General features: G+C 41.8%; 1 protein-coding gene across 2 annotated transcripts in view; it reads left to right on the top strand.

Moving 5' to 3' along the window:
• The window catches only part of si:dkey-122a22.2 (uncharacterized), a 149594-nt gene that overhangs the window by 81018 nt on the left and 55631 nt on the right, over nucleotides 1-12945 (top strand). For both annotated transcript variants that reach the window (XM_052023490.1, XM_052023489.1), the window contains exon 8: nucleotides 6101-6239. In XM_052023490.1, the coding sequence (XP_051879450.1) occupies nucleotides 6101-6239 (139 nt within the window). The remainder of the gene's footprint in view (nucleotides 1-6100; nucleotides 6240-12945) is intronic.

Raw genomic sequence — 12945 nt, 5'->3', positions numbered from 1 at the left:
TGATTCTCTAAATGCTCATAGATCCTATATCTAAGAATCCTTTCCAACAGCTTGCCCACCACAGACGTAAGGCTCACTGGTCTGTAATTCCCTGGACTATCCCTACTACCTTTTTTGAATAAGGGGACAACATTTGCCACCCTCCAATCCTCTGGTAGCATTCCCGTGGACAACGAGGACTCAAAGATCCTAGCCAATGGTTCAGCAATCTCCTCCCTCGCCTCGCGGAGCAGCCTGGGGAATATTCCGTCAGGCCCCGGGGACTTACCTGTCCTAATATTTTCTAACAGCTCCAACACATCCTCTCTCTTGATATCTACATGCTCTAGAACATTAACCTTACCAACACTGTCCTCAGCGTCATCAAGGCCCCTCTCCTTGGTGAATACTGAAGAGAAGTATTCATTGATGACCTCACCCACTTCCACAGCTTCCAGGCACATCCTCCCACCTTTGTCTCTAATCGGTCCTACCTTTACTCTCGTCATCCTTCTGCTCTTCACGTAAGTGAAAAATGCCTTGGGATTTTCCTTAACCCTACCCGCCAAGGCCTTTTCATGTCCCCTTCTCGCTCTCCTCAGCCCCTTCTTAAGTTCCTTCCTTGCTATCCTATATTCCTCATGAGCCCTATCTGATCCTTGCTGCCCACACCTTATGTATGCTGCCTTCTTCCTCCTAACTAGTTGTTCCACCTCTCTTGTCACCCATGGTTCCTTCACCCTGCCATTCTTTCTCTGCTGCACTGGGACAAATTTATCCCTAACATCCTGCAAGAGATCCCTGAACAACGACCACATCCCCATAGTACATTTCCCTTCTAAAATGTCATGCAAATTTACTCTCGCGAGTTCTAGCCTTATAGCCTCATAATTTGCCCTTGCCCAATTAAATATCTTCCTGTCCTCTCTGCTCCTAACCTTGTCCATGACAATGCTAAAGGTTAGGGAGCGGTGGTCACTGTCCCCTAAATGCTCACCTAACAAGAGATCTGTCACCTTGACCCAGTTCATTACCTAATACTAGATCTAATATGGCATTCGCTCTAGTTGGCCTGTCAACATACTGTGACAGGAATATGTCCTGGACACACTTAACAAAGTCTGCCCCATCTAAACCTTTGGTACTAAGCAGGTGCCAATCAATATTTGGGAAGTTGAAGTCTCCCATGATAACAATCCTGTTATTCTTGCACCTTTCCAAAATCTGCCTCCCAATCTGCTCCTCAGTATCCCTGCTGCTACCTAGCTCCTATAGAATACTCCCAGTAGAGTAACTGCTCCTTTCTTGTTCCTAACTTCTACCCATACTGACTCTAGAGAGGATCCGTCTACATTATCCACCCTTTCTGCAGCTGTAATAGTATCCCTGACCAGTATCGCCACCCCTCCTCTTCTTCTCCCCCCCACCCCCATCCCTTTTAAAACACTGAAATCCAGGAATATTCAATATCCATTCCTGCCCTGGTGACAGCCAAGTCTCTGCAAGAGCCACAATATCATATTCCCATGTACTTATCCAAGTTCTCAGTTCATCACCCTTATTCCTGAGACTTCTTGCATTTAAGTAAATGCACTTTAGCCTATCCACCTTTCTACTTTTATACCCTATACTCTGCTTCTCCTTCCTCAAAGCCTCTCTACATGTTAGATCTGACTTTTCCCCATCCACTTCTTCCTCTGACCTACCCCTCTGGTTCCCATCCCCCTCGCAAACTAATTTAAACTAGTTTAATGTTTCAGATAACTGACCCTTCATCAGAATTGAGAAAGTGAGAAAACATAGCTTTTAAGCTGAGAAGAGGAGGATGGAGAGACAGAAGATAATGTTTGTGGTAGGGTGGAGACCAAGGTGGTCTACTGGTTTCAGTGCTATTTAGTGAGAGAGAGGATCTAGCTGCAGTTATGAGACGAAGAACACATCAATTGCTGGTAATCTGAAACCAAAGAGAATGCTGGAAATATGCAGTTATCGGGCAGCATTTGTGCAGAGTAAAAACCTGAGTTAAAATTGCAGGTGGATGATCTTGCATCAGAACTGGCCAATTCTAACACAAACACATCTCACTTATCTGAAATTGTTGAATTTATTGTTGAGTGCTGCAAAATGCTCAGACAAGAGATGGGTTCTGTTCCTCGAGCTTATGCTGGGCTTTGTTGGAAGTCTTAGAGGACAAAGGTACCGATCAGAGTGGGAGTGGTGTGAAGAATTGCAGTAAGAGGCAAATCTCCAGTTTAAAAGCCACTTCTCACTTTTCCAGCTCTGATGAAGAATCATGTGAACTGTGTTTTACCTCTACACAGATGCTAACTAACCTGCTCAGTGTTCCCAGGCTCTGTTTTTACTTCAAATTTCAAGCTTCTGCACTTTAAAAATTTTTCAATTGTTTTTGATGTTCTATTTCCCAATAAAATGTGTCAGTTTTTATTTATCCATTGTTTATTTTCAATATTTTTTACGATGTTGACAATTCATATCTAATCAACTTTTATTCAAATCAACAGACTGGCTTTGAATTTTAAAGGAAGTGGGTTGGAAGCATAAGGGTTGAGTAAATAGTTTGTTTAGAATTTATTTTTTATAATTTGTTTACTCATGATGGGCTGATATCCGATTATGTTTGACAATGAACCAGCAAATATTAAAAGTTATAATTTTGCTGACTGCCAGTAACTTAAGGATTATAAGCATCTTAGATGAAGCCTAGTAATAATATTCATAGAATCATAGAATCGCATGACATAGAAACAGGCCCTTTCAGCCCACTTGGTCCATACTGAATATGATGCCTATCTATACTAATCCCATTTCCCTGCATCAGGCCCATATCCCTCTTTGCTTTTCCCATCCAAGTACCTCTCCAAATGCCTTTTAAACATTGTAATTATCTGCCTCCACTACTGGTTCTGGCAGCTCATTCCAGATATTCACCACCCTCTGTGTAGAAAAACTTTCCCCTCAGATCTCCTTTAAATATCTCCCTTCTCATCTTAAACCTGTACCCTCTAGTTCTAGACTCTCTGCCCTTGGAAAAAGACCCTGGCTATCTATCCTATCGATGTCCCTCATAATTTTATAAACCTCAAAGGTCACCCCTCAGCCTCCTACTTTCCAGTGACAATAAACACAGCCTAATCAATCTCTCTTTATAACAGCCCTCCATTCCAGGCAATAAGCTGGCGAATCTCCTCTGCACTCTCTCTATTGCTACCACCTGTTTCCTGTAGTATGATGATCAGAACTGTACATAATACTTCAAATGTAGTCTTGCCAATATCTTGTACATGCAACATGATGTCCCAACTCTTATACTCAAATGTCTCAGCAAGGAAGATGACACTGGAGCAAGATGGCGCCAGAGTGTGGCAACTTATTGCAAGCTGGTCTCTGCAGATTACATCTATGAAGGCAAGCATATCAAACGCCTTCTTCACTACCCTATCCACCTGCATTGTCACTTTCAAGGAGCTATGGACTTGCACCCCAAGGTGTCTCTGTACATCAACGCTCCTACGGTCCCTGCCATTTATGTCCTACTAGAATATGACTTGCCAAAGTGCATTACCTCACACTTGTCTGGATGAAATTCTATCTGCCACCACTCCGTCCAGCTTTCCAGCCCATCTATATCCCGCTTTATCATTAGACAACCTTCTTCACTGTCTATGACTGGACTAATTTTCATGTCATCTTCAAACTTACTAATCAGACCAGCTACATTCTCATCCAAATCATTTATATGTATAATAAACACCAAAGGTCACAACACTGATCCCTGCGGTACACAACTTGTCAGAAAAACACACATCCACCACTCCCTCTGCTTCCTATCACCGAACCAGTTCTGGATCCAGTAGACCAACATGCCTGGGATCCTTTGTGCCTTAACCTTCTGCACCAGCCTACAATGCAGGACTTTGTTAAAAGCCTTGCTGAAGACCATATAAGCCATGTCTACCACGCTGCATTCATCAATTGTCTTAGTTAACTCAAAAATTCAAATCAGATTTGTGAGGCATAATCTGCCCTGAACAAAACCATGCTGACTCCTCCTAATCAGTCCCCACCTTTCCAACTGGACATAAATCCTGTCCCTCAGAACCTTCTCTAACAACTTCCCTATCATTTATGTAAGGATCATTGGCCTCTCGGTTCCAGGCTCATCCCTACTGCACTTTTTGAATAAAGGAACAATATTAGCTATCTTATAGTCTTCTGGCACCTTGCCCTTGGATAACAAAAATGTAAAAATTTCCATCAGAGCTCCAGCAGTCTCCTCCCTTGTTTCCCTTAGCATGTTGGGATAGATCCTATCAAGTCCTGGGGATTTATCTACCCTAATTTGCCCCAATATTTCTAACACTTCCTCCTTCCTGATACAGACATGCTGCTATCAGTATAACACTCCCTTAACTCTTCACCCTCCTCATCCTTCTCCCTGGTGAATACCAATGAAAAGTATTCATTTAGGATCTTACTCATATCACCTGGCTCCACACATAGATTACTGCGTTGGTCCCTGAGGGGACCTACTCTTTCCATAGCTATCCCTTACTTCTAATATACTTAGAAAAGGTCTTAGGATTCTCCTTAATCCTACTTGCCAAGGTCATTCCATGGCCTCTTTTTGCCCTCCTAATTTCTTTCTCAAGTTCTCTTCAATATCCCCTATAACCTCATTCAATAACAATTTCCTATACCTGACATACATTTCCTCTTTTTCCTGATTAAATCTTCAATATCCTTTGTTAACCAAAATTCCCTAATCTTACCATCTTTGCCTCTTACTTTACTGGGACATGCTGACTCTGAACTCTTTTAAAATTTTGCCTTTAAATTGTTTTCCTGTCTAGCAGCTGCTTCCAATATTCTTCCCCATGTCCTGACTTACACCATTGAAAATTGCCTTCCCCCAGTTTATGGCCCTGTCTCAAGGACTAACTCTAACTTTTTCCATGACTACCTTGAAACCTATTGAACTATGATCACTGTTCTCAGAGGGTTCCTGCACAGATACTTCTGTTACTTGCCTACCCTCATTCCTTAAGATAAGGTCTACTACAGCCCCTTCCCTAGTATCTCTCCACTGCTTCAAAAAACTCTCTTGGATGCGTTTTACAAATTCGATCCCATCTAAGCCGCTTGACTAAGGCAATGCCAGTCAATATTGGAAAAGTTAAATTCCCCACAACTATAGTCCAATTGCTTTTATACCCTTCTGTGATCTGCTAAAAATCTGATATTTCAATTCCTGCTGACTATTGGGAGGCCTATAGTATTACCCCATCAACGTGACTGCCTCTTCTTTATTCCTTAGTTCTACTCTAATTGGCAGATCCCTCAAGGATATCCTCCCTGATTACTGCCGTAACATTACTTGAACTACAAACTTTACGAATAGGAAATGAAAATTTTGGAGAGAGAAAGGCTTTTAGCTTAAGTTGCTGCAAGAGTTAAAATGAAATCTTAGTGAAACTTGTGGTTTCAATAAGTCTTCAGTTAAACCTGAAATTATAAAAGCATCTCTTTTTGGTCATAGCAATTGAATTAATGATCAGTATTGGTTCAGGATTTTTTCCTAATATCCTGTCCCCAAATGGCCTGATATGTTATGAGATTAACATGACATTAACTGGTCTATGTTCAGTTTGGTGATCCTACCTGGGTAAATAATTAATATAAAGAGCCTCTGACTCTTAGGAGTTACCAAGGAAAACCGGCTTCCCTTTCCTATTGGTATTGGTATTGGTTTATTATTGTCACTTGTACTGAGGTACAGTGAAAAACTTGTCTTGCATACCGTTCGTACAGATCAATTTCTAAGAGTATAGGTAACAAATGGGGATACAATTGAATATGCAGTACTGAAAGATATACATGATAAAGCCAGCTGGGTGATTTGCCTAAATGATACCAGCAACTGCACCTTGCTACTTATCAATGTGTCAAGACAGATAGAACAGATGGAGAGAAGTTTGTGTTTCATTTAACCCCTGTCATTGCTGTATTGGGAAAACAAATTGTTCTCTGGTTTTCATTGATGTCTTCACCATCATGACTTAGAGTAAAATTCTCTTCTTTATCTTGTTTACCTCTTTTTCAGGTACAAAGAACTAATCTCTTATCATCAGATTCTACAGTTCTCTGCTGCTATTGGTTTAAATAGAATGCTTTTAATCGCAGGGCTGCTGCAACCAGCAATTACAGGGGAAAATATTTCTACAGAATTTGTGATGAGACAGGTAAGCTCTCATGTGCATGCACACAGACATATACACACACACACACACACACACACACACACACACACACACACGTATTTATTTATTGCTTAATGTCATAAATCCGTGGACATCGTAAATCTGTTGTGCAAGTGCCTTATGGCAAGAGTGATGTCATTTGATCTTTAAAACTGCTGTCACACAATTAAGCTGATTTCTACATAAACACAATGCTTGATGACAAAATAGGCACTTAGATGCACAATGTGAAACCGGGGTATAAAATAGAATGGAGAAGAAACTAATGGATTCTTGTAAAATAAACCTAGCATAGGTCTGTATTCAGGTATGTTTTGTTGGAACTAAGATGTATAGTTATATGAATATAAGCTGTGCTGGGAATTTTTCTTCTGTTAAATCTCAATGAATAGTAATTGACTAGGAGAAAAAAATTATGAAATTAAAGAATTCCAGGTCATCCAAATGTTAATATTGATTCAAGGCAAAATAGCCAGAATTTCTTCTTCACAATACCTTTCATTCTGAGACAATTCACTGATGGGTTATGGCTTTTGCTATGTCACTACGCAGCTTCAGCAGGACTTGATACAGTCTTGAAGGATTAATTCACAAGCAATTACATTCCACCTATGTGTATCAATAATGTTAATTTTCAAAAATTGATTTTTAGACCAATTATTATTTCATGGTTCAGGCTCCACCAGCAGTGAATCTAATGTCACCTGCAGTGTAATAGCTTTATTTTAGTAATTCTCTTTCATATGCCTCATAACTTGTAGCATGATATTTAGGGCTTGTTGATGTGGAGGGAGAGATCTAAATTGAGTTTTTTTTCTATAAATATCATAACTAATGCGATTACTTAATTTTACATTAGCCCATTTCCCTATAATTTATATTTTGCTGTTTCTATTGGTGTACATAATATTAAAGGCAAATTATATAAGCTCTGAAATTTCAGAAAAATGGTGAACAAGTAATAACCAAACCAATGCACAAGAATTGCAGATCTGACAGATTTATTCCATAAATTAACACAGAGTCTCACTACCCCTATTTCCTGCATTACAACCATTCTTATTTATTACTGAATATTGGATAACTGAATATGCAATTTTTAAAATACTTTCAGTTCATACACTGCTGTAAATGAGTTAATTCTCTGACAAAAGTGGATAAAAAATGTAAAATAATGGGAGAATGATAATCAGCATGAATAAATTTAAGAAGAGATGACATTGACAAAATAAATTGAGGGGAGGAAACCTGGGGATTTAAATTGGGAAGTTAATGAAAGCATTCATGGGGACTGTTATGTACAGTTAAGTCAGACTCATCTGTTTTGGTGCAGAATGTACACAGAATTCATGCTCTGGCCTCATTATACCAGTCAATGCTGTTTATTATTTTAGTATACATTCAGAGAGTTCAGATTTAATGACCCCACACGTGTTCAGGGTAAACTTTATTTATACAGCACGGTAACAGGCCTTTCTGGCACAATGAGTCCGCGCCACCTGTTTTAAACCCGTGTTAGCTTACCCGTATGTCTTTAGAATGTGGGAGGAAACTGGAATGCGAGGACATAATTAAATCACATCTTCTAATAATGCCAGTGCAGGTTTCACATACATCTCCATCCCTGTACCTGTCTATCACCAACATAGCAACAATCTCCACTCCTTTCAAACATTCACAAGTTCCACCACATACTCAATTATCACCAATCCTCGCCTCAGAGCTCAGATAACACACTCTACCCTGGCAGGCAGATCACCCAGGAAGATTGCAAATCAATGATTAACACATTCCTCTGTAGGAGGGGGTGGTGCACAACTGGGGCCTGTTCCAGACACTGAAGGGAGCACACATTACTGGGCTAATATATCTCTGCAGTAGGAGAGATTACTGGCCATCATCAGGCTATGTAAGAATAATAGGGTTGTATTATTGGGAGATTTTAATTTCTCTGGTATTGACTGGGCCACACAGAGTGTTAAGAGCCTGGATGGAGTGGAATTTGTGAAATGTGTCCAGGAAAGTTTCCTGAGTCAATATATAGAGGACCCTTCTTGGGAGGGTGCAGTACTGGGCCATCTCTTAGGGAACAAAGTAGGGCAAGTAATGGAAGTGGCAGTCAGGGAGCACTTTGGTTCTAGTGACCATAATTCTATTAGTTTTAAGATAATGTTGGAAAAGGATAGGACAGGCCCACAGGTTAGGGTCCTAAACTGGAGCAAGGCTAATTTTGGGGGGAATTGGGCAGGATCTTGCAGAGTTTGATTGGGTGAGCCTGTTCGAAGGGAAAGGAATGAATAGCAAGTGGGAGACTTTTGAGAGTGTGATATCAAGAGTCCAGGAGCAGCATGTTCCTGTTAGGGTGAAGGGTAAACCTGGCGAGTTTAGGGAACCTTGACTGATGAGGGATATTGAGGCTCTGGTCAAGAAAAAGAAGGAAGTTTCCATGGGGTTTAGGAGTTCAGGGATGAGTGAATCCCTTGATGACTATAAACAGATTAAGAATACTCTGACTCAGGAAATCAGGTGGGCAAAGAGAGGGTATGAGATGGATCTGGCAGGTAAGGTTAAGGAGAATCCCAAGAGGTTCTATAGCTACATAAAGAGTAAAAGGGTGGCTAGGGAGAGAGTAGATCCCCTTAAAGATCAGCAGGGCTGCCTATGTCTTGAGCCACAGGAGATGGGTGGGATTTTTAATGAATATTTTTCCTCTGTGTTTACTGAGGAGAAAATCATGGTTGCTCAAGAGATAAGGGAAACTACTGGAGATGTTTTGGAGGTAAATCTTATTACCAGGGAAGAGGTATTTGCAGCCTTTCGGCGCATTAAGGTGGGTAAATCCCCAGGACCTGACTGAGTGCATCCTTGGACTTTGTGGAAGGTTAGAGAAGAAATTGCGGAGGCCCACGTGCATATATCTGCTTCATCGTTAGCCACTGGTGAAGTTCCCCAAGCCTGGAAGGTGGTTAATGTTGTTCAGTTGTTTAAGAAGGACAATGAGGACACGCCATAGAATACAGGCCGGTCAGCCTGACATCAGTGGTGGGGAAGTTACTGGAGGGAATGCTGAGGGACAGGATCTATCAGCATTTGGATAGACAGAGTCTGATTAGGAGGAGTCAGCAGGGCTTTGTGCCTGGAAAGTCGTGCTTGTCAAACCTTTTGGAGTTTATTGGAGGGGTAACCAAAAAAGTACATTAGGTTAGGGCAGTGGATGTTTTCTATTTGGTCTTTAGCAAGGCCTTCAACAAGGTCCTGCATAGCAGGCTGGTCTGGAAGGTTAGGTCCCATGGAATCCAGGGAGAGCTAGTTGGGTGGATTCAAAATTGGCTCAGAGGTAGGAAGCAGAGGGTGTCGGTTGTAGTTGTTTCTCGGAATGGAGGCCGGTGACTCATGGTGTGCCACAGCAGTTGGTGTTGGGACCCTTGTTATTCGTTATTTATATAAATGATTTGAATGCAAATGCACAGGGCTTGATCACTAAGTTTGCAGAAGACACAAAATTAGGAGGTGTTGTTGATCATGAAGAAGGTTTTTGTAGATTACAGGGGGATCTTGATCAGTGAGGGAAGAGGGCCGAGGACTGGCAAATGGATTTCAATATAGATAAGTGTGAGGTGATGTATTTTGGAAAGTCAAACCAGCGTAGGCCTTGTACTGTGAATGGTAGGGCACTGGGGAGTATAACGGAACGGAGGGACCTGGGAGTGCAAGTGCATAGTTTGTTGAAAGTAGCATCACAGGTAGACAGGGTGGTGAAAAAGGCATTTAGCACGCTGGCCTTCATCAGTCAGGGCACTGAATATAGAAGTTGGGACATTATGTTGCAGTTGTACAAGTAATTGGTGAGGCCACACTTGGAGTACTGCGTACATTTTTGGTCACCCTGTTATAGGAAAGACATGGTTAAGCTAGAAAGAGTGCAGAAAAGATTCACGAGGATGTTGCCAGGATCAGAGGGCCTGAGTTATAGGGAGAGGTTGGCCAGGCTTGGACTTTATTCCTTGGAGCATAGGAGAATGAAGGGCGGCCTTATAGAAATGTTTAAAATTATGAGAGGCATGGGTAAGGTGGACAGTAGCAATCTTGTCCCCAGGGTAGGGGAGTCCAAAACTAGGGGGAATAGATTTAGGGTGAGAAGGGAAAAATTTAAAAGGGACCTGAGGGGCACCTTTTTCACACAGAGGGTGGTGAGAATATGAAAGGAGCTGCCAGAGGAAGTGGTTGAGGCAGGTACAATGGTATCATTTAAGAAGCACTTGGATAGGTCCATGGAGGGGCAGGGCTTAGAGAGATATGGGCTGAACGCAGGAAGTTGGGACTAGCTGGGTGGGCACTGTGGTTTTAGCATGGACGTTGGGCCGAGGGGCCTCTATCTATGCTGTATTGCCCTATAACTCTTTGACTCAGAGTGGCTGTCATAGATCTACAGCTAGCTGAGGCGCAAAGACCACTTAGTGTGATGATACATCCTCCACATATCCCAATCATCCCAAATTTTCTTCCTATTATAATCTGCAAGTGGTATAAGCAGGCACGTGTAACTCTCTCACCAGCCCCCCCCCCCCCCCCCCCCACCCCACCGCACCACCACCCTTTTCTCTTGTTACCTTGATAATAGCAGGCACCTACACTTGATCAGAAAGTGATTGAACAGCAAAGAACATTCTGGCAAAAGTTGATTTCCATAAACAATATGATATTCTGTACATTGGCAATGTATTGCCAGAAAGCCCACATGAAATGTCAAGGACTTGGGGAGGGTCCAGCTTCACCCTTGCACATGGCTCTTGTGTGGAGCCTGGAGCCAGAGCCCATCCTTCTCAGTGTAGAATTGATAGCCAGTTCTTTTTCAAGAATCCAATCATTGCAGTCTCAAACAGAATTTGTCCTATGTCCACATGTTGCGGTTAGAAGCTCAGAATGCAACCATGCGGGGTTAGCAGCGTTAAAAGGTTTCTGAGGTATTGTCCTCCAAAACCCTGACCTCCAATGGATTATTTTAAATGCTGAGGCATTGCGCAATGTATAAGTGACTCTGTGGAACATGAAGCAGTTCTCTCAGATGGCCACATTCACTGCTACTCCTCCAGCCAGCCCAGACCCACAGCAAGATGGTGCAGTCTGAGGCCTGATCTTTTAGGCCCAGAGCTGCTCAAGATCTTGATTGGTTGTATAAACAATGTTAGGAATGTTGATTCGATCTGGTCTTGTATTCATCAATTTAGGTTAAGCACTAGATAATCAGTGACGTGAGAAATGCAGATGGAAGCTCTGGTGGAATGAGATTTTTAAAAATTTGTTCATGAGATCTGACCATACAGCCATGTGTATTGCCTTGAACAATTGAAGTTCTTCGATGATTCAAAGAGCCTCTACTCATTGATAGTTGTTGATAACAGGAGAGATTTTCTCGTGTTCAGTGCTATGCTTCCTGGAACCCTATTTCACTCCTTCATTCTTGGTAGATCTGCTTAACAGACATCTGCTGTGCAGGTCTATCTGCACTGCTACAACCACATCAAGGAATTAATTCCTAGCCCATCACTTGGAATCTTACCCTAAGATCTACCTTTTTAGCTTCCTCGAGATCTAGTTTGCTATGTCATCAGTGGTCAAATGCCTTAAAACTGGCCTACAGAACCACAGCAGTGGCAGTCACATGTAACACAACATACCTGAGAGAAATAAAGATTACAATATTCCTGGATGACGTCCCACAGTGAAGGGTTAACATTCCAAGCTATTGATGTTCCTCCTCACCTAGCAACGAGAGAACCTTCTTTGAGCTCACCTTGAGAAAGGACATAATTGTTGAAATTATTATTCCATTCAAAGTCTCTTAGAAACACACTGTCTCTTGGCCAGCATGATCAATTCACACTCTGTCCAGCTCAATTCAGTTAGTACAGATCTCTGGAGAAAGAGTCACCCTTCAACTCTTACAAGCCGATCCGTTCAATCAGCTTTGAAGACCACACATTGATGAAGCAGACTGTAAAATGCAGAGCATTGGAGAGATGCCACTGAAGCCTTGTTCACAGCCTTTAACCTCTCATAAGTATCCCTCCTTCAGTCAGTGGAATATCAGGGCTTTGTGGAGCATTCACATAGAGGAGAGGTTTTTGAGGCAAGTTTCAACTGGCATTAAGTGGTCATACTTGGGATTGGCTGAGTTACAAGATCAGTATAGGAACAGTGTTGGTTGTTTCATGCTTAAGACTAGTTGCACAGTGTGGCACTCCATATTACAGAGCATCTCTCACACGCTATTCCATCTTCTGGTTTGATTGGCAGGTTGCAATACTTCATGCAGCTAAATCTGGCTACATACACAGTCAGAAGAACTTTAAAGTCAATCCCAGCTCAGTGTCTCCTAGATCTGTCAAATATCACCACTACTCACATCCGTTAAGGTCTGCAATGTACGGAGAGATTGAACCATCAGAGTCCCACATCTGCTAATTGATTGGGACCTTTCTGATACCCTCCAACTCGCCAAATATTTTCAATGAATTAAAGGCAAGTTGAGTTTATTGTCATGTGCACAAGTACAGTGAGGTATAGGTACAATGAAAAACTTGTTTGCAGCAGCATCACAGGCACATAGGTACAGACAACACAATATAAATTATACATAAATTACACAAGACAGTGAAGAGAAAAGATAAGACTGTGCAAAACAAGA

This window comes from Pristis pectinata, chromosome 9, assembly GCF_009764475.1.
Source record: "Pristis pectinata isolate sPriPec2 chromosome 9, sPriPec2.1.pri, whole genome shotgun sequence".
In the NCBI taxonomy this organism is placed as follows: Eukaryota; Metazoa; Chordata; class Chondrichthyes; order Rhinopristiformes; family Pristidae; genus Pristis; species Pristis pectinata.
Note: the sequence above shows the minus strand (reverse complement) of the source record. Positions and strands in the feature narration are given on the sequence as shown.